Source organism: Hyaena hyaena, unplaced genomic scaffold (genome assembly GCF_003009895.1).
Source record: "Hyaena hyaena isolate Hyena2069 unplaced genomic scaffold, ASM300989v1 scaffold_4, whole genome shotgun sequence".
Taxonomy (NCBI): domain Eukaryota; kingdom Metazoa; phylum Chordata; class Mammalia; order Carnivora; family Hyaenidae; genus Hyaena; species Hyaena hyaena.
This window is the reverse complement of record NW_024080636.1, coordinates 1,073,526-1,095,946: the sequence shown is the minus strand read 5'-3', so window position 1 is coordinate 1,095,946 and position 22,421 is coordinate 1,073,526. Positions and strand designations below refer to the sequence as shown.

Genomic DNA, 22,421 nt, shown 5'->3' with positions numbered 1-22,421 from the left:
GAGGGGGAACGTTCGGCTGAGGGGCAGTGGGTGAGGAAGAGTCCTTTTTTGCCTGCCAAGCAACGGGCCCTCTTCCCCACGGAGCAAGACAGTTTCCTTATAAATAAGTTCACTTAAAAATGACGAAGGAAAAACGAAGAAAAATTAAAAGAAGCGAGGAGGAGCAGGAGGAGGAGTTTCGGAGACCGGCAGGAAGATGAGCCTCAAGGTCAGCACGAACGAGGCATGGTTTCCTGAGCTTGAAAGGGCTCTGAATTCAGGAAAGGATGAGAACTCTGGCCCAGAGAGCGCGAGGGCCTTCGGGGCCTCGGCTGCGGCCCTGGGCTAACACTGCTCGGTTGCGGAGGAGGGTCCGGCTGCGGGGACCCGCAGGCCCCCGGGACCGCGGGAGGACTCCACGTCAGTTTCGACCTCACCGTGCCGACCTGCCCGCTGCTGGCGCTCACTCCCCTTCCCCGCCAGGACGTGGGGATACCATGGACACAGAAACCATAGAACAACGATGCAAAGCCACTTCCTTCCCCTTTCTGCCCTCCCCTTCCCCCCCCTTGCAGAATGCATAGTTACAATTCACGTTACAAAATAAAGAAGCAATGATGACCACATATGGGACCTTTTTTTTTTTGAAAAAAGAAAAAAAAACCCAACAACCTCTTCTTAAATTCAGTATCAAAATTCACATTTGCATAATAATACATTTCAAGGCCGTTAGAGAGGAATGAGAGAGAAGCCCAGAAAGCCGCATCTCTCCTCCCTTTGTCTCCTGAATGAAGCTGAAGGAATCTTGCGGGAGGGACTGTTTTCCTCTTTGGGGAGTTCTGAGGGATTATGGAAAATGGCCCTTAGCATTCACGTGCGGTTTCTTTAGAAGATCGGGCATGGGGAGAAGAGGTGGAATTGTTGACAACAAACATAAAAACAAATGAAGAGACACTGCAGGTTTCTACGTCTTAACTAGAATAGGTCTGAAGAAATAAAATAGGATTTCAGATCTTGCTCTTTTCTTTCTCAAACACTTCCATCTTATTCTGTCAGAAGCCTTTTCCTCCTGTGTAATACCCTGTTCGCATAAATAGCAACATTATGGGACTTCCATTTGGGAAAATAATGGCCTTCTCAGGACACAGACTCAAGAGGGTGGAAGCGCGCTGCCCGCCCCGCGCACGGCGGAAGCTAGAAAACGCCTTCTTGACATGCACAAATGTGTCACAGACATCACCATAGTTCGGTTCTCCAGTGCTTACAGAAAAACAAAAACCAAAGCGGCCGCGCGCACGCGCACACACACACACGCGGGGAACTAGGTACTGCGGAGAGAGAAATCCACCTGCGCTCTCGGACTCACCCGGGTCTCGGTCCTTGTGCACCATCGCCTCCTCCCGCCGAGCCCCAGGATCGTTTCCACACCACTCTACACTGTGCAATATGGGTGCTAATGAAGACTCCACGGCCGCCCCCCCCCCCCCCCGGGGGGCTGCCGGGAGAATCGACGACTTCCTAAAGACTAAGCTGACCGCCTTTCTGTTTCATCCCCACGGATAGCTTCTTCCTAAAACAGACGGTCTCTGTCCTCACAAAGGCACATTCAGAAGACACTACACTTAATTCCTTGGACAAAATTAAAAGGGGGGTAGGGGTGGTGTTTTAAACACATTTATTCTAACATCCCCAAATTTCTGGCAAGAAGAGTCATGCTGGATGCATCACTTGGTGAGAAACTATACTACCTTTAAAAGGTATGTAACTTCTTTAAAGGGTTCCAAAGGTTTTTGCTTTGTTTAGTATACAGCCCCCCCCCCCTCACTTTTGGCGAACACACGTAGGATATACGTCCGTCCTGTCCACAAAGCTCTGCTGGAAGACTAGTCCTGCCACGAGGCCGCGCCACTCCCTGGACGTGACCTCTCACAACCGAGCCCTCTGAGAACTGTGCACACCTTTCGGGAGCAGAGGGAGAAGGAATGCCAGATTCAGCGTGAGGTCCAGGAAAGGAGGGGAGAAGGGAAAGAAAAGCACTTCGTTTCACATCTCAGCTACCACAACACTGTAAACCACCTTTACAATTTTGCTACTGCGGCTCCCCACTAGCAGTACAGAGGAATCACGCCACTTTTTTTCTTTTTTCTTTTGGAAAAAAGCCTCCAACGGATTCATCCTGGCTCGAGATGGGTCAATGGTGATTGGGAATGGGCTTCCAAAGTGGTGACCGATAGAGTGAAATGTAAACTGAGGCACAAAGTGCTTTACAGAAACAGGATTTCTTTTTTTATTTAACACAGAACACTTCTTGCCTTCATCTGACCTTTCTTTTCCCGGGGACAAAACAAGTGTTTGTCACAACGAAGACCCCATGACTGAATCCTGCAGAGACCCTTCAGTCAGGGTGGTACCACTTTCCCTGGTGTGCATAGTTTCTCAGTAAAAACATGAAATTCAGGTGAATAGCTAAGCGAAAAGAACTATTTAAATTCTGTGAGGCAAACACTGGCAGCTTCTGTCATTTTTTTTTTTTAGTGGTGGTGGTAGGATACAAGACACTGACAGTTTAAAAACCACTCGAATGTTCGAATACTCAGTAATTCCTTCAGATCTAGTCTGAGTGACCACACACACGAGGACAGCAGGAATGCCCAGCCAGTGGGCAATAGCTCGGTTTCCTGACCAGTGTTCCCTTCACCATCCTATAAATGTTCACGGCCTCTTCGGCGGTGCAGGCAGTGAGGAGGTGTTGTGGGCAGGTTAAGGAGGGTCAGTGTTCTATTTTTATTCCATTACTACTGTGTTCATAGATTCCTGAAGTTGAGAATTATTTTAAATCTAAAAATGTGATGCCAGTACCTCCTTTATCAAACGCAAGGTCAAGAAAACACCACCATCATTAACAAGTGGGGACCATCTCTGAAAATACACACACCTTTGGCACTGGCCATAAACCGACAGAGCTCATGACAGAGTATGCACTAACTCTGGAAATACAGAGAACATTCTGTTGTTTTAATAGACTGTTGATGTTCTTGACATTATGTATATTTGCCTGTTTCTAGACTGTGTGGACCCCCTGTAGTTGTAGATAAGAAAGCTAAGAAGGTGTGGTACTGTGTGCAGCAGAGGGTGAGGGCACCCTATTTTCTTAAAGAGGGCAGAGGTCTACAGATGGACACTGAGGCTGGAATATTTTCATCTGCACCATCACATGCAGCCTTAGCCGTACACTCACAGGAAGGAAAACAATTCAAGAATAACATTTCTTTTTGCAGTAACACTAAGAAGCATAGTTAATGCACAGACATGAATGAAGTGTGACAAAACTTGGCAAAAACACTGAAGAAAAAGTTTGATTTTGTTTTTTAACCAGCTAAACATGTGCCTCTATACTTAGTAAAAGACCCTATAGATAGTTAAAAGAAAAAAATCCAAATCCCAAACAATAACCTACAAAGTGTTATATACTGAATTTGAACTCTGAGGATGGGGGAGAAGGGGACCTTTTCTACATAAAGACTCAATTGTTCCCTACTCTTAGAGAAGGCTGTTATAGCCAAGTCTGCTGAAAACATCTTATTTACACTGCAGAGGAAAACAGGCTTGGCTTGAGCATTTTTCTTAACACAGAGACATCTTCATTTCGTTTAAGAGTCAAGATGGCAAAATATAAAAAAGTAAAATTAAAAAGTACACAGCATCTGAGGTCGATATGGAATCTGGCTGTTAACCCTACAAAAACTGACCCCCCCCGACAAGTGGCAAAAATTCGAGCGAATCTTTGCAACAAGTCAATAGCCCGTGAAATGTTAGTTTCTGCTAGATATATTAATACAAGTTCTTCCAAATTCATCGGCAGTAATTTCTTTTCCTCTCTTTTTTCTTCTTCTATTTATTATTATTATTTTTTTTTTTGCGTATCTTAGAAACCACGTTCAACCCACAGGAACTTGGAAGAACCAACTGCTAATTTATGCTACATTCATATCAGAAGAGGTGGCAAAGTTCTTAGAACAGAAGCCATCTGATTAGAAAACTAAGCTGCTATAAATAAAACTGATCGAATGGCAATCAATGGATAATTATTTACTGGGGGGATACTGATGAAAGAATCTGGTTTGGAACCTTGACATGCCATCACGGCTAAGTTAACTTCTGTGCATGTTGTAAATGCAAAAAGTCAAGGGCTAGGTATGGAGGGGTCAGAGACGCCACGCGGGCCATCTGTTTCTTCACAGTGTCTCGGAGCTCTGAATTTTGTGGGTTTTTTTTTTTTTTGTATTTTTTTTTGTATTTTTTTTAAACACCTAAAATTAGGTCATGGCACTGGATTTCAATTGCCAGTAGAGGTCTCCAGTCTGATGGAAGACATCTCTTTCCCACAAGTGCTTTTTTTTCCTTTTGGCGACTCATGTGGTAGACAGAAACCAAGTCTGTGATGTTTGAAAGATGGGCACCTCCAGCCACTAGTAATCAAGTGTTTAAAAAAATAAAGGAAACTAGTAAAAATTGGAAAGCTCAAATTCACGTGATCGAAATGTTTACAAAATAAATCTACATGATGAGAGGTGACCAGCAAACCTCTGTACACATGCCAGAATGTGGTGGAAGAGAGCCGCTCCCACCGAATTTTCTAAGTGTATGGAAGCCACCTAACCTCTCAGCAGACATGGCTCTTGCCAAAGAATATCACGGAAAGAAAAGAGTTTTTCTCTTTCATCATATCCTCACTATACCCTTTTCTTAGGTCACTGCCAACCAATACAGCAAAGCTTCCAGCAAGTTGACCAAAAAAAAAAAAAAAAGGTAGAGGAGGGGAGAGTGGGGGGAAAGAGAGGAGACAGAGAAGGACAAGAGCACAAAAACAGGAACCCCTTTCCACTGGCCCAACACAAACAGACTTTCCAAACCACTGTATGCAGTTGTCACAATGAACACGCATGGAGAAGTCGGTGCACAGTAACCGGGGCGAGAACACAAGGAAGGAGCTTGGCATTCCACATTACTGAGACATGAAAGCATATTTAACTTCCTTGATTTCTGTTTATTTTCAATGTAGCCCACTGCCTGTGGGGCCTGTCCAGGACCACTCCGGTTTCCTCAACGGGCAAGCGTCTTAATGCCTGCGGAGTGACTGGGCCACATGCACACACCCGCGCGTCCCCCGCTTAGGGCGTCTGGGTGTATGTGCGAAGGCACTAAAGCGGTTCTAGAGAAATTGCAGGCAGCACCCCCACCCACTCCCTTTACCTGTCGAACTGGAGTTTCTTTCCCACTGGGAAGCTTAGATGTTTAAAAGCAGCTGTGGTCATGCTTGGGAATTCTGACCCCCGGCCCCAGGAGGGAATACAAAACGAGAATTCAACATTATGAAAAATCGAAAGGAAACACTCCACATCTCCAGCTGAGGGATGGGGATAATTAAGCAGCAGATCTTCAAAACAGCAATTAAAATGAGCACAACAGTAGCTGGGAGCTAAAAAAGTAAAACCACTTGTTCCTTATTAGATTCTTCTTCTTTTCTCCTCCTCCCGTAACAAACGGAGGTAAGACAGACATTCTTCGTTAATAGAACAGTCCATAGATATTTTCCTCTAGTAATGCCTATATTTAAAATTTGTTCCAAAAATTATTAACCTCTATTTCCTAGCTCTTTACATAGATTCTCAGCAATCCAACCGTACTATTTTACAGCTTAGAGTTTATTTTTTTCCCTAAGTTGTTGTTTCTTTCTTTCTTTTGTTGCTGGGGTTTGAGGGACAGGGAGAAGGGTTCCCTTACTTAAAACAACAACAAAAACAACAACAATCATTAGGGGAGATGTCAGTTCAATCTCAAATGGAAAGGGACAGAGTGATGACATTCCCATTTATTAAAAAAGACACTCCCACTAAATAACACACAATTTCAAATGAATCTGTGATAAAGCTCTTAGAAAGCTAATCCTTCTCCCGTGTTTTTAAAGATAACGAATTGACCTGTTGCTGCTAAATTGATCATTTTTAAAAAATATTTCTTCCTGTGTTTTAAAATGTGTGACCCCCAGTACGACAACAATGTTTGGAGACTTTACATTTTTTTTTTAAGTAAAAATTGTTTAAACTTTTTGAAGTTTCAGGAACTTGTAAAAGTTTATGAACAGGAAAGAAACAGCCATCTATCTAGGATAAGATACGGTTAAATAAACCATCTTCAAAAAACTGGCTTCCTACCCTAGAATTCCTGAGAATGCTTGCAAATTTTAAAGCAGGAAAATAAATGTTAAAAACGAAAACAAAAAACACTGTTAAATGCTCCCAGAGTTAGTCTTCATCTAAAATATATATTTATATGTATATATATACGCACTTTTTGGTCTTTTTTTTTTTTAAGTTTTTAATTTTTTTCCCTTTAAGCTTAAGATGGAAGAACATTTGAGCTTCTCATGTTTATTTTTACATATTTCAAATCCCTCATTATGTCTTGTAAACAAGAGGGGCTCTAGCACCCGGCTTTCACCGTAGTATCGTAAGGAACTCAACTACCCCATAGTGCAGGCCAAGGAACCAGCAGGCAGGAGGGGGGAGCGGGGGCGGGACGTGGCAGGGAGTCACGGCAGTGGACAGGGTTGTCGCGGGCTCGTGGGAGCCTCGGGACATGGCCCTGGCCCAGGGCCACTAAGATTTCACCTTCTGTAGATGGCTGAACACAGCTGCTCTCCACCTGGACGTCACCACACACCACAGGGGTTTTTGCTCCCCACAGAGAGCAGGCAGAGGGGACCGGAAGGAGACGTGTTTGTACGTGGGCAGGGGTGGAAGGGGCAGGGTGGTGGTGATGAGGACCGGAGAGCAGCTGGAGGGCACAGTTAGTTTTCTACAAGGCATCCACTGGGGCCGAACCAATGCTGGAGACTCAAGTTTGACCACCTACCCACAAAGGGCGCGTAAAGACTTCCGTGAGCGGACGCTCACTCGAATTACGCATGTCAATCTCTTTTGAGGCTAGGTTTATAATCAACAGGGTAAGCCAGAGGACTACAGAATTCCCACTCTTTGTCTCATAAAACCACTTGAATGCAAATAATTCATTTTTGCCTTTTCCTACACACACCCACCCGCCCACCTACACACAGACACAAGCTAAAAGTCAAATACATTAATTAGGCATTGTTGTATCCTTCACTGAAGATGCTAAAGAAAGAAAAACTCCCTTGTCCTCACTAGCAGCAAGTTACGGAGGACAGTAGAGGTCTGCTCCCACCAAGGGTTGGAATGGGCAGGTATTTGCTGGTACAGAATGTCGGCACTTTATGTTAAACAGTATAATGCAGACTGGGATGTCCACACAAGTGCTAGCACATTACCGGCATACGTCCCCCTCCCCCCACCCCACCCACCCCACCAGCCATCTGCTTTGTATAAAGGGGTACCCCTTCAGGTCTGCTAGAACTCTTCACAAAAAGCAGTTTGATACATGTTGATTCCAACATAAGTACATACATGTTGGTGATAACTGTGGATTAAAAGTTGCCCCCTAGTCGGCCCAGAGTACTACTACATTGATGCTTAAAAAAAAAAAGTCTTTAAATACCAAAATAAAAAAAGCAACATTACAAGGAAAAAAAAATAAGGAGGTCAAAACCAAAAAAAGGTGCAATACTTAAAAGTCTTTGCTAAGTTATACCTGCCTAAGCAAAACCACATACACAGGAAATACACAACACAGAGAAACAAAAGGAAACGCTTGAAGTACACACTGGTTTTAAGAACATTCGTTAAGTAAACGTCTCTGTCAGTGATGGCCTGGAGCTGTAACGCGCCGCGGCCTGGCACAGGTAACGCTCGGCGAGAGAGGAGCAGAGAGGGAGAAGCTGCAGCTGCTCACAACTTGTGTGTTTCCGTTTTCATAAAATGAAAAAGAGAACCAATTCGGCATTACCTGACTCTCTGATGAGTTCCTCACACCTGATTACAACAAGAAAGAGGGAAACGTGGTTTTTCTGCTTTTGAGACACCACGGAAGTAAAAACTCTCTCATTGTCTGTTCCCGTTCAAACTAACGAAAAGGAAAGGCCTGCGTGAAACTTAACAGATATTCCAATGTGCCTGGTGGCCACTTACTTTAAAAAACCATAAATAAATAAAACACACGGTTGCTCCAAGAGGTACCTCCTGCTCTCCTACTTTTTTGGGACTTGGCAGTGCTCCGCTCTACTGCTAGGTCGAAAAGAAAAGCAAGAGAAAACTCTGCTCGGGCTGATTTGCAAATGCAAAGGAGCTCCCTGCTTTAATCATTAAAAAGCACTCTGTTCATCTTAATGCAGCCCAACGGAGTTGCTTTAAGTAAGCAGTGGCTCCCCGTGCTTGTGTGTTCTCATAGTTAAAAAAAAAAATAATAATAATAAAAAATAAAAAGCAGATGGCCGGCCAGCCAGCCTGCAGACTGTTAGCAACGCAGCGTTCGGAGAGACCGGGTGGGGGAGGGGAGGAGGACACGGGCACACGCGCACACAGAGACAGAGAAGGATGCACGCAAATGCACATAAACACACGTGCACACACATACCAGAACGAGCATGCCTGGGCAGTTACATGTGCCAGAACACACTGGTATTTATCAACCAGCCAATCACAAATTTTTTCCATTTTTTTTTTTTTTTTTTAGGTTTTTTGTGTTTTTGTTTTTAAAGTGAGGCTCCGTCAAGTCTTCCCCCCCCCACCCCAACAATTCTTTTGAATTCCCCTCCCTCCCAAACGTGGTAGACCTAAGGACGGAAACACACCCAGTGCAAACAAAGTTAAAAAGCTATTTTTTTTCAGTATATATGTTTCTTAGCAACAACTTCCATATAACATGAAAAAAGTGAAAAACTAGAAACTAATTTTTTTAATTTTTTTGTGTTTAAATTTAAATGGTATGTGTACTTGCTTCACATTGTCTTTCTAGGTTGGCGTTCATGATTCAAGTATTTCAAGAGTGATATGTTCTCTTTTTGGATTCATATTCCAAACGAAAAAACTGAAGTTATAAGGGAGGCAACTATGTGCTCAGACAGTCTGTCAATGACCCACCTTTTTTTTTCCTCTCTCCGTTTTCTTTTTTCCTTTTAAAAATGTATTTATTGCAAGTTGAAAAAAAAAACGAAAAGGTCAAGTTAGTGCTGCTGCTGTTCCAAAAAAGGTCACGAGGTCAGAGTTGAAAGTTCTAAGTTCAGATTGAATCCGACCCTCCTCCCAGAAGGTCACCAGGTAGTAAGGGAGCAGGGCTGCCCATCCTATGGGGATCTTCCACGGTCGGGACTCCCCACAAGCTAGAAGAATAGTTTGGGGGCCCCCACAACGAAGCGCCAGCAAGATCGGCCCCGCTGCCACCGCCAGCACTGCTGCTCCACTGCCCGAGCCCTGTGGACCCACCGAAAAGATTCAGAGCAGGTCCGACGGGATCTGACTGGGTCTGGCCGGTCTCCAGCGACTGCCAACCTGCGGCGGGTGCACTTGGGGTTGCTGCAGGTGTAGGGGGCTGAGCTTGTGCCAGAAAGCGGCTGACTTCATCATCGGTGGCAAACTCAGCCAGGATGGTAGTGTTTCCCAACACACACCTAGAACGAAGGGGAGGGAGAGAGCTGTGGATCTGAGGGAAATCCTAAAGCATCTGTAGGGACTGAGGCTTTCGGGTCCCCGAGTCCTCGATGTTCAACGTGTGCGTCTTTGGCCAGCAGCTTCCGCATCCCCTGGAAGCCTTCTAAACTGCAGAGTCACAGGCCCCACCCCAGGCCTACGGGATCAACACCTGCATTTTAACCAGACTGGCTGACTGAGAAATACTGTTCTAAAGCAGTAAGGGGAACTAAATCTCAGGGCCTCCAAAGACTACTAGGGGGTACCATGTATCGATATCCTTTGGGATATGGAATTTGTATGTTGAGAAAACTGTCACCTCTCTTTTCCCTATGGGAGGTAAAAGGTCACATCGCAAAACATCAAGGTGACCCAGCCTCAGGCATCTAGAAGTGCCACCGCTCTGTCCCAGGGCCGGGCTCCCTGTCTGAGAGTCACCACCGCTTGCTGGTTCTGTTTGCAGCTTTCTGCTGGGGCACCTGCAGCCAAAGAGCCAGCTCTTTCCTGGCTCCCAGTTGGACAGCAGTTGGGACTGGGGACAGTCAAAGTGCGAGCCAGTCCCACCTACTTACGACAAAACCCCTGCCTCCCACCAAGTCACAGTGTTTCATCTTCACCAACAAAGACAACAAAGTAAGTGACTAAATTCTACTACAGAAAGTGGTGGCACCCACAATGTTTCACATTCTCCTCAACACTGGCTTTGTTTTACGTATTAAAATGTACTCACTGCTTCAGGACTTCATAAATTCTTTACTTTGGGAATTCGGATTCTTGGCCTGCACAGATACACAGGGCAATCCACGCTTAGGGAGGCGGAGAAGATGAGTGACCTCAGTACCAAGCAGGCGCTTATGCCACGATGCTGTTTTTGTGCATGGTCTCATGCATCTTTGCCTAACGAAGCAGGTGCCAGAATACTCACGTGTGCATCTTCATGCGTGTTTGTCTCAGTGAGTGTAGGATGGGTACTCACATGTGCAGTGCAGTTTGGGCCTTGGCCGCCTCCTGTTTGGTGCTGTATCGGATCAGGGCGGTGCCCTGGGTTAGGTTCAGATGGAATGTCAGCAGTGGGCCATGCTGCATGCAGATGGTTCTCAACGTTGACCCATCAATCTAAGGAGTAATGACATTCATGAGGCTAAAAACTGGAGGCAGAGTGTGAAAAGAAGTCAAGTGGCCTTTCTTGCATATGAGGAGAAGGGCTCTGGTTTGTAAATGAGGACATCTGCACTAAGTTTTGGAGAAAGGAAGGAAGAACTCAAAGCAGGGAAGAGTGCACTGAATAGAGGTCTTAAAGGCAAATTTTAAGTTAATTCAAAGCACTGGGATGAGATCCAAAGTGCCCATATTGCAAATAAAAAAGTTTGTAAAAACACAGCTCAAGACAAATCATACGATTCAACCTGTAGTCTGTTTTTAAGAGATAAACACATGAATATGTGTTGACTTGTCAGAGCCTTTAGAAAGCAGAAATAGGATGGCACCTGAATAGGAACTTAAGACAACACGCCAAGTTCTCAACATCATTACTAACATCGTATTTGAACTATTCTCCACTCCCCCGGTTAATAATCTCACAGACAGCTAAAGGAGGACACACACAAGGAAAGCCCTGCTGACCCCCTTGACAGTTTAGTGGTTTTTAAATTTTTTTAAAAACTGTATTTATTTATTTTGAGAGAGAGAGAGAGAAAAAGTGTGAGTGGGAGAGGGAGAGAGAGGGAGAGAGAGAATCCCAAGCAGGCTCCACACTGCCAGTGCAGAGCCCAGCGCGGGACTCGAACCCGCGAACCATGAGATCATGACCTGAGCTGAAGTCGGACGCTTAACTGACTGAGCCCCCAGGCGCCCCACACGCTGACGAGAATGCTGCTGGCTGACCCAGCTCACAGACAGCACAGCTGTCCTTGGAACCGTGCACTGGCCATCTCAGGGCAAGCCTTTCTGCTGCTTCTCTGTGAACTCTGCCGCCCTCAGCCTCACGTTAGCCAGACTCTCAAGATGTTCACTGACTCGAGACCGTCTCTCTCACTCAGGACTTGGATGAACAGACACACTTATTCACTCTGATTAATGTACTTGTATTGAGATCTTAACTAGGTTTAGATAGGCTGCTCAGTCCAACACTCGGTTCGTTTATCTGGAAGGGAAACAGATTACTATAGGAACAGCCTTCAAAAATGGTGCTACCGGCGGGGGCAGTGGAAACATTGTGTGGTTTCACCATGGAAACGCTGCAGGATGGAAACGGGTAGCATCACCGCAGTTCTTTACAGAAAATGGAAATCAACTCTATGAGCAGGTTCATGTGGGTCACAAGGGGCCTTTCAGGACAGATGCCCTCTAAACAGATTTTAGGTGATGCAAAGTACATTTGTCCAGGTTCCAAAGATTTGCCCTTATAACCATCTTCTAAGCTGTGGTCGAGATTAGTCTATTCAGTAGTTTTGAGTTTTGAAATTCATCAGTTCTTTCTAATATAAACACAGTTAACTCCTAGATTCCTATTTCGTACATACTCACATGTACTTACTATTTTTCACAGGATAAAACAGAAGTGAGCAACCAGCTAGCTCGTCCAAGTTCCTTTCAACACAGTGTAGCCTTTATGGCCTCTCTGTCCTCACCACATAGCCACCACGCTGTGTGACAACTTTAGAATGTTGTCATGTTCTAATGAGGCATATATGCTTCACCTGGTTCATAGCTAAAAGAACCACCTGAGGCTTTAGCTGAGTTGATGTGGCGATTAAGAGCCAACTCGGACTCTTTCTCATGTTAACTGTATTTATGAAACTACCTTTCTCCACACGTACCCTAAATACAAACCCTGGACTCACTCCCCACAAACAGCTTCCATGAACAGGCTCACTGGGCAGTAAGTTTAGGAGAAGCTGTCTTTCTCCACAGAGGAGCATAATACACATTAGCATATTCAAGAGTCCAAGAAGTCTCACAGTGAAGAAACCTGCTTAATGTTGTTTAATCAAGTACATGCTCCAAACATATTAGGCCGGAGACCTATTAACATCCCATGGGAACACTCTAGAAAATGCTGGCTTACTAAACTGTGCATGAATCCAGTTATGAATTAAATGCTAGACAATTCATTCTGTGTGTCAGATGGAGGGAGGCATAACTGACTCCTTTTAACAAGGTGTTGTAAAGGTTGTGCTGTCAAGTCCAACTGAAGGTCAGGGGCTCAGTTTCAGTGGGTTCATTTAATCTCATTTGGGTTTTCAACATAATACTGCTGCAAGTATTTCAGTTATCAAGCAAATGAGGTGACAGAGTGGCTTGGGGCAAAAGAAACCCATCACTGGAAAAACAACCCAGAGGGCATATTCTGAAGAGAGCAAATTAGTAATGCCATCTACAAAGAAGAGAGTAACAGATGGAAAATTGAAAGCACCCATGTGGCATTTAAGCTATGAAACTGACAGATTTCTTCTACTGCAGAGATAGATGGTTAATTATTTATGAAACATAAAAATGTTTGATACGGAGCCCCACGCCTTGTTGGGCCAACAATCCCCATTCAGGAGTAGGCTTTGAGCCTCGGGTGGGGAGGCCACCCGTGCATGTTGCACCTCTTAGCAGCAAGCAGGAAATTAATGAGCTTTCTTATCTGCCGACATTTCACACCTGAGTTTCCCGTTCTTAATACAGTCAGATCCTGTCTTGAAAATCATGAGGAAGCATGGTTACCTGTGGAGTGAGATTGTGAAGAACCAGCCAGTAACTGGGACGAACTGAACCACCATCACTCCAGGTAGAGGCTGTAAGCAACCAGAAGAAGAAAATTAGGAAGAGCAATAAAAAAAATTCAGAAATTCGTGAACGAGAAAACGTTTTCACACAGGCCCCGCGCATCTTCTTCCCTTTTAAAAACGGTCTTCTCTTTTATAACCTCCCTCTAACTTCTTTCATCCTGTCACTCAATGGCTGGCTTCTTGTCCCCTGGACCTCGTAACCCTGTGCGCTCCCACACCTCACTCATAAGGCCAGTTTCCTCCTAATGTTCTCACGTGGCTGGTTGTCATTTTCCCTTCATCTGTCCCTTGTGAGTTCTTGGCTACCTCTGCCCTAGACTGAACTGCAATTTTCCACTCAAGAGATACTCTCCTCTGCCGGACAACCGTGATTTCCTCTCTTGTGAAGCCTTCAGCATGTGTCTTTTTTGTGTTAACACAAGTCCCCTGTGTTTGAACCATGATGCTCCTTTAGGCGGGTCCCTCTCACCCGAGGCAAGCCGTGAGTCCTGCTGTGTCCCCCACCCCCTGACCGATCGGGGTGCTGTGCTGCTCCAGGGAGATGATGGTTTGGCGTTGCTCAGACCAGGAGGTGGGCGGGGCAGCGGTGTAGTGTTCCTTGAGGAAATATGGTTTTTCCACATCTTGTTGGAGAGATGAGTGGGGTTGTGTCCTATGGGATCTGGGGACCATGTTGATTTATAATCAGGGAACTTTGCTACGAAGAAGACAAAATTAAGGAAGGAATAAGGTTAGATGGGTCGCTTTTGCCAGTTTGCATAAATTTTGTGTATACATATAAGTAATATTCTAAAAATAGTAAGTACACATTTTGAGAGTAGCAATATAAAATAACACTAAATATAAAATTTTCAACGACTATTACTCTGAATCGACAACACGTGAACTAAAGATTTAGTGGTAACTAATTCTCTATTACTTTCTTAGCCAGACATAACCTGAAAGGGAAGATTCATTCAAGGGAGGTTTTCCTAAAACCATTAATCTTAAGGATATAGTAGAATGTGAACTTTAGAAAAACTATTCTATAAATGCTCACTTGCTGAATGGAAAGAAAGTACATTAGAAACTTCTAATTTTCTGGATCGTGATTAAGCTATCAACATTCATTGAAAAAAATTTTTTTTAATTTTTAAGTAATGTCTGCACCCAACGTGGGGCTCAAACTTACAACTCTGAGATCAAGAGTCACATGTTCTACTGTCTGAGCCAGCCAACATTCAAACAGATTTTGGGGAAAAAAAAAAAAAAAAGAAAAATCAACAAATATTTGCTAAGGGCTTATTATACTTTAAATCATTGCTCTGGGTAATATAAAGTTATTCTCAAGAACTTCAAATTCACATGAGAAGACAGAAAAGGTGAATAACAGAATTGGTAGCTGCAGGCATTGTCACATATGTTCAATACACTGAGGAGAAGACACCGTCTGGCCATCATCAGAGGCTTTGCAAGACTAGTCTGGAAAAATTTACATAAATGGATGGGCTTAGGTGCTTGGGTGGCTTAGTCGGTTACATGTCCAGCTTTTGATTTCAGCTCAGGTCGTGATCTCATGGTTTGTGGGACTGAGCCCCACATCAGACTCTGTGATGACAGCGTGGAGCCTGCTTGGGATTCTCTCTCTCCCCCGCCCCCCCTTTCTCTGCCCCTTCCCTGTTCATGCTCTCACTCTCAAAAAGAAACATTAAAAAAAAAAAAAAAAAAAAGAAATGGATGGGCTCAGAGAGGCAGGAGAATATAGACGAATATCCCATTTAAATATCTGTACCAAATATATTTTTCCTTGGTTTTGGCCGAATACCACTGCACAGGGGCAGAGAGGTACAGAAGGCCAGAAAGGTAGGGTGGAGGCTGACGAGGAAGCTACCCAGGGTTCTTGCAGTAGATCTGGTATGTGGTATTTAAACCTGGGTGTCAGCCTGGTGACAGTAAGTAGGGCGGAGAAGAAATGGGCAGATGTGGCTGCGGAATACATCCCCTGGGAGACACCCTCACCGCTTGGACTCGGGCAGCAAGTGAGAAAAATCTGGAAACTTTGGGACCCACTGATGCTGGAAGCATCATTAAAAAAAAGCCAAACACTTAGTTAAGGAGGAAAGACAATGTGGAAGAGGGGCAGAGAAGTACACATTCAGCTTAGACAAGTCTGGGGTGATTCTTGGGTCATCTCTCAGGTGAACGCCCTACTGTAGACAAAAGATAAAATGGTTCAACTAAAGATATGGATGGTTACTGGAATGAGAGGAGTGAAAAATCAGTTTTGACATGTAAAGAAAAAAGCCCCCCAAAGAATAATGTGGGGTAGTGGTTAGAAACAGATTTCTGAGCTGGCTCCTTTACACACGCGCTCAGACCTGAGGCAAATTACACCAGCTCTTTCTTGTCATCGTTGTTGTTGTTTTAAGACAGAGAGAGCATGCACAAGCAGGGTAAGGGGGCAGAGAGAGAATCCCAAGCAGGCTACACACTGTCAGCACAGCCAGACACGGGGCTCAATCCCACAAACTGTGAGATCTCAAAACCAAGAGTCAGACGCTTAACTGACTGAGCCACCCAGGCGTCCTACATCAGTTCTTTGAGACTGAGTGTCTTCATCTACAAGATGGGGAGAAGACCAGGACCTCCTCACAGACTTTGGTGACGGTGGGGGAAGAATTCATGCTGAAGGCTCAGCATGTGGCCTAGTCTGCAGGAACATTCAAATGACAGATTATTGTGACCCTGTTGATATGACACAGAAGTGGAAGGAAAAGGAAGAAAAGACAATCTGTAAGGCCATTCAACAACCATGTCTTAGAAAGTAGCTGAGGATTTGTTTCACTTGCTTTTGCCCGACACAGAACAGAAGCCTTAAGGACTTTGATGGCACGAGGTCTAACTTTTGCAAGACCAAGGTGCCAATTACAAATACTTTCTCTACCAATCTATAAGGCCTCGCGTTGAGTGAATGACTTCAAAGGTTTTATTATATCCATTAAGTTTTCATTCCTTATTGTCTTGGGAAAAAAAAAAAACAATACAAGGAACTCAACAAATGTTGTTAGTAGAATTAATTAAGGGCCTCTTTTTTTTTTTTTTTTTTTGCCCTTGGCCATTTGCCTGTAGCCTTTGTCTATAAGTGGAAGAATTTTTTTTTTTTTTTTAAAGAAAAGCAAGCTAGAATTGGTTGCTCAGGAATAACATGCTGGACTTCCTTGGTTTTCCTCATGGCCCAGGATTCCTTTGGCAGACTGGTTAAAGAAAAGCACTTATGGCACAAAGATTTGACCTCCGTCCTCTCGATGCTCACAAGCTCCCTGCAATGATGTCACCATCTGCCTTGTCCTAAAGCCACATGTCTCATCCAGTCTCTGTGACTAGAGGCTCCCTGAGAACGTGGCCAGTACAAGAAGCGTGCTTGCATTTATGCTGCCCTCGCTATTCAACTTCTGCCGGAGTGTTCCGTAAGAAATAACTACCCATTTCCTTTGTAAAAGGGAACCTGATGGCAAAGTGCTAGCCAAAGGGAAACAAACAGGTCATACTTGTACCTGAAGTGCTATGAACGTTGGTAAAGGAGTTGTCAGAGGCACTGTAGGGCCAGGCACCAGGTGAAGGCAGCGAGGTGTTGAGGGAAGAATTAGACCCTTTGGGTGACACAGGAGGAACAAGATGAAAGACAGGTATCAGTATAGCCAGTGCAACCTTAGGTATTTGACTCAACCTTCAATGGAAGATTAAAATACATCTTAAAAAAAACCTGAAAAGCTATACATTTTTATGTTTTCTGGTTAAATTACTAGATTAGCAGGTACAAATGAAGGCACAGATTGACAAATATGAAATGTTCTGAACGAACACCAAGGATGCCTCACTCATTTACCTGTGGTGTTATCCCGCAGAAGTTGGTGGTCAGTATCTACAATGGGAGATGTGGCTGTACCCCCCAGCACACTTCCTGGGGTGACATAGGGGTCAGATTCAGGGTCAATGTTTTGGATACCTTTCCATGGCACTCCTGGTTGGAATTCTGAAACAAGGAGAAGCAATATTAGAAGTAGGAGGTTATTTAAAAAAAAAAAAAAAAAAAAAGAATCAAGTTAGTTTAAAAAAGAAATTTTTTTTTTAACATTTATTTATTTTGAGACAGAGAGACAGTGTGTGAGCAGGGTAGAGGCAGACAGAGAAAACGAAGTAGGCTCCAGGCTGAGCCAACAGCAGAGAGCCTGACATGGGGCTCGAACCCACAAGTGAGATCATGACCTGAGCCGAAGTTGGACACTCAACCGACAGAGCCATCCAGGTGCCCCTCAAGTTAGTTTTTGAAACAAGAAATAGATCTGTGGAAGGCAGACTACTGAAGCTATTTTATCACAAACATTTATCATAAAATTAAAAATCACAATCTCAGCCTGAACATATACTGTGCCAGCAGCACCTCTGTGTTATCAAGCTTGCTGACTTTCTCGGTGTCTCTGCGTCTGTGAGCCGGAGCCCATCAGTACCTGGCCCGGTTGCTGCTCTTCCTGCTTCCAGGGCAGTTCGGGCCCAAGAGCAGTGAGGCCAGGAGTAAGTAACCTGGTGCTCAAGAGAACTGTCCAGACATCCAGGACACAAACTGGGAGAAAATCTGCATTGGAAGTAAGTGACTTCTCCCATTTATCCCACTGGAAATGGGCTCAGATGAACAAAAGAAAATAGAATACAAATGACTATGACTTTGTGGAACATCCAGGGAGAAAGAGCAGGAATAATGTGGCTTATCGTGAGAAAGCTCTAAATATGTATAATTATTTTTATTACATATTTAAATGTTTACTTATTTTTGAGAGAGAGAGGGAGAGAGGAGCAAGCAAAGCATGAACGGGGCTCCAGGCTCTGAGCTGTCAGCATGGAGCCCGATGCAGGGCTTGAACTCATGAACTGAGAGATCATGACCTGAGCTGAAGTTGAATGCTTAACCGACTGAGCCACCCAGGCGCCCCTATAATTTTTTTAATTGGTTAATTTAAATCATATTTAAAGTTATGTGATGGGATTAACAAACTTGTTTTCCCAATCATGATGGAGAGCAATACAGTGTAATACACAAACAGTATGCATTACATGAGTCTTCTTCGGTGGAATGAAACTGCACATATTCATATCACAAATATTCTAGTACAGGAAGAGGTTTAGAAAGACATATACCAATTTTTAATTTTTGACTTACTAAATTAAATTTTTCTCTACAATGAAAATAGATTACTTAAATTAAAAAGAGAAGGGAAAACGTGACAAAATAGTCTCATTGTATCACTACTGCATATCTGGAACCTAACTGATGATAAATACTTGCTTAATGAATAAATGAGTCTATTGAATGGACATTTCAGAAGAACCCACGTTACAAGGCATCCTGTGCATGGATGAATCCCAAGTCTGGCTCCAGCACCACCTTCTCTGATCCCAGTTTCCACTCCTCTGACTCCTTTCAGCTTATCTGTATCTGTACAGTATTCTTCACAGTTCCTTGCCCTGTAGGTGATCAGTGTCCACACCTCACCTTCCCGACTGAACTTTAAGGAGCAGAGACCCCATCCTCCCACGGCATAGCACATACCTTGCTTTTATCAGACAATTAATTCGAACGAAAAAACAAAGTGCCTGAGGAACTGGCAAAAGCAATCTGTTCAAAACCTGAAATTAAGAATTAGAGACAAATGATACACAGAAAAAGCATTTTGTGCACCGTACCTGGAGGCCAACTGGCATTGCTGGATTTACTTCCGATTTTATTTGTTGGTGGAGATTTGGCAGGTAACCAGCTATCACCAGCAGGACCCGTATGGCCACCCAGTGTGTCACTCGGGATGATATCAAACTGGTTGTACGGGGACCCTCCTCGAGTCTTACCAGGGGCCACGATAGCGCCTGTGGAGAGAGAGGAAACTGATTCACACCCAGCAAAAACAGTATTCTGACTATGCAGTTATAAAAAAGTTCTGGAACAAGAGGTCGCGCTGGAGAGCCAGCATATAGTTCATACGTAAGATGGCTAGGAACGATTCATTTCACCTCTCTGAGCTTCTCGGGTTCTCATTAAGGCCCACTCATTCTTCAATTTTCCTTTCAGTTTTAAAATTCCACGGTCTTGAAATTAATGACAATCTGACCGACTACAAATCATACCATTATCCCCAGTTTCTATACTGATGACTCAAGAATAATAGGGAAAACACCACACCATCTGCAGTGCCCAAGAAGTGTTTTCAGTATACTTTCCCGACACCATCCACTCAAGTTCTTCGGTGCTGATCCGACCTCGGTTTGCTGGAAGAAACCGTGTAAATAGAGGGAGTCCACTGCAGAGAAAAGCTTCCGCCATCGCTCTGAATTCCAAAGCAATGAGATGGAATTCCCACCTAGGGTCTCTGCCAGCACAAGATCAGCAGGGAGCCCTGCAGCTCAGAGACCACTGCCCCACACACGAAGGACAGTCGATCCTTTGTAACTGCTTTTTTGAGAGCTTTTCAGCAGTTCTGTCTGTGCCCTTTTTATGCATTTTATATGCTATGAGGCAGGAAAAAAAACCTTAAAAGCTTCAAATTCCCTTAACCTAACAAAAAATGGGCTTCACTTTAAATAAAGTTCTTGGCCACCCTATTTATTTCTCAAATGAATCTCACATGCTTTTCAAATGAAATTCACATTGTGTCACTTGATCTACCCTTAGGATGCTGTTTATAAACAGATAAAATTATTTCCAGGATGATGTATTAACATATTTGTGTAAATACTGATTAAAGCAATCTGCTTGGTTTGGCCCAATAAGAGTATTATCAAAACCACCTTCCAAGCTCAGCAAAGAAATCATTTGCTTTTTTGGAGCCACTGACAGAAATCTGACTCAAGGGCACATTACAGTGAATCGCAGAAAATGAAGAGCTTGATTACCTTGGGGATTGCTAAGGAAATGGGGAAAACATTATCTAGAAGCTCTGAAAAGGCAAGTGGATACTTTAGCTTCAAGATACCCTTTCACATAGCACTTGTATTTATTATCATACATGTCTTTGGGGACAAAGGGACCTGATGAATCATCAGCCTAAGGAAGCAGGGTTAAGTCCCAAAAGCTACAGATGCTGGGCTTGAATTATTCAGTCCAGAAACAGATTTTATAGTTTCAGTAAATCATTCTTGATTTCATGGCATGAAATAAATGATAATGCTTAGGGATAGCAAGGGAAAGCTCCATGGGGCCCCTTTACCACCTCTGGGGTAGACACATTAAAGAGCGGTTTACAAAGGAACCCTGGAAGTTTTCACACTGATGGGGCTGAGGCTTGCCTGGGGACGGCAGCAAGTCCAGCCTAACACCTGTTTATTCTTGGCTCTCAAGGCTACAGTGAGTCCAGGTAAATTACTGTCAAATGAAATAAACATTGAATGAAACAAAGGCCTAAGACCTTTTATCCATTTTACAGGGAAATGGAGAAGTATTTACAGAGAACGACAAGGATGAAAGGGCCCACAATTCACAACCAAAGCCCACGATGCTCTTAACTGCTATCTTGCAGACACAGTAATTCAGAGAGAACAAGAAAGCTTTGTGGAAAGTTCAAATTTCATGTACTCTTCTATTAGCCATCTTTTGGAGATTAAAGGGTCCACAAAACCAACACGATATATATTTGTTATGATTTCTCATACTTCAAAAAAACGGGTTCTGTTCTCTCAGCCAATATATTAGAGTACTATATTAGGGTACCCATGTTTTATCCACGGATACTGAAGTTCATTGCTACTACTCTTAATCCAATTACAGTTGGGAAATTTTGCTCCCCTCAATTACAACTGGCATTTTAAGTTTTGTATAATTTGAAATATATACAACCCCAATCTTCCTGTCATAGGTGATCACAGGATTTGGGGGGGGTGGATCAAGAGACTACGAAAAAGCTAAAGATTTGTGCTTTAAAATAATTGTATAGGATATGTCACAAGGCCTCTGAGGGCTGAACACCTCATAATGCTGTGCTCGCTCTTACCATTTTTGTGCATATTGGCTTCCTGTGTGGCCACAGAGGGCAGTCCCTCCATCATGGAGGTCCACTGTTTAAAGCGAGACTCTGTTCCAGCCTCCTTCCCACCAACCATGCCATAGTCCATGCCGCCAGAGCTGAAGCCTAAAACACAGAATCACGTTTTACATTTTTCTATAAATTTCTAGTATCAGTAATCAAGAGATTTGAGGTAGAACCCATGAAGAGCTTCCTTTGTCATTTAAAGACGAATCCACAAGAAGTTTCTACACTGAGAAACAAATTTTTGGGGCATCTGGGTGGCTCAGTGGGTTGAGATTCGGACTTGCCTCAGCTCATGATTTCACAGTTTGTAGGTTCAAGCCCCACATCGGGCTTTGCACCAAAAGCACAGAGCCTGCTTCAAATTCTCTGTCTCTCCATCTCTCTCTGCCCCCCTCCTAAAACAAACATTTAAAAAAAAATTGAGAAAAAAAAAAAAAGATTTCAAAATGCTCATCATGACTCTTGCTTACTAAAAAAAAAAAAAAAAAAAAAAAAAAAAAAAAAAAAAAAAAAAAAAAAAAAAAAAAAAACCCAAAATAAAAGGCAAAAAAAGCAAGAACTCTTTGTTAAGGTATGAAAATGTGTATGAATGAAATCTAATTAAGGCCATGTCAGTGTACCTGTGTCTTTACTTACTCATTCAGCTAAAACTTGTGCCAGACAGCTTCGTTAACTCAGTAATATCTCCACACATCAAACTAACATGGTAACAATAGTCATGAGGTGTGGTGAGGGTGTCTGGGGGAGGAAAGGCTTTTACAGAAGGGACATTTGATTTAAGACCTATGGCAGGTATATAAGCCAAGGATACCAAGTACAAAGCTTTGATGGATGACAATCAGGTGACATTTAGGGAATGGTGAGGAGCTCGGTGTGACTCAGGTGCTCAGTGGAGGAAATGGGGCATAGTGGCAGGAGGTGGGGGCAAAGAAATGAGGAGTTGTGTTGTGTAGGGTCTTTATGTATCAGGCTGAGGATTCTGGGCCTTTTTTCTCCAAATCAGGAGATAAAGA

General features: G+C 43.6%; 1 protein-coding gene across 3 annotated transcripts in view; it reads right to left on the bottom strand.

Annotated features, from left to right (window-relative positions):
- Positions 1–9,089: 9,089 nt before the first annotated feature.
- Positions 9,090–22,421, bottom strand: part of TNRC6B (trinucleotide repeat containing adaptor 6B) — a 241,071-nt gene continuing 227,739 nt past the window's right edge. For all 3 annotated transcript variants that reach the window (XM_039236190.1, XM_039236196.1, XM_039236206.1), the window contains 8 exons: positions 21,370–21,507; positions 19,076–19,252; positions 17,223–17,369; positions 16,891–16,986; positions 13,827–14,054; positions 13,293–13,363; positions 10,558–10,697; positions 9,090–9,562 (listed from right to left, as the gene is read on the bottom strand). In XM_039236190.1, the coding sequence (XP_039092121.1) occupies positions 9,175–9,562; positions 10,558–10,697; positions 13,293–13,363; positions 13,827–14,054; positions 16,891–16,986; positions 17,223–17,369; positions 19,076–19,252; positions 21,370–21,507 (1,385 nt within the window). In that variant the 3' untranslated portion in view covers positions 9,090–9,174. The remainder of the gene's footprint in view (positions 9,563–10,557; positions 10,698–13,292; positions 13,364–13,826; positions 14,055–16,890; positions 16,987–17,222; positions 17,370–19,075; positions 19,253–21,369; positions 21,508–22,421) is intronic.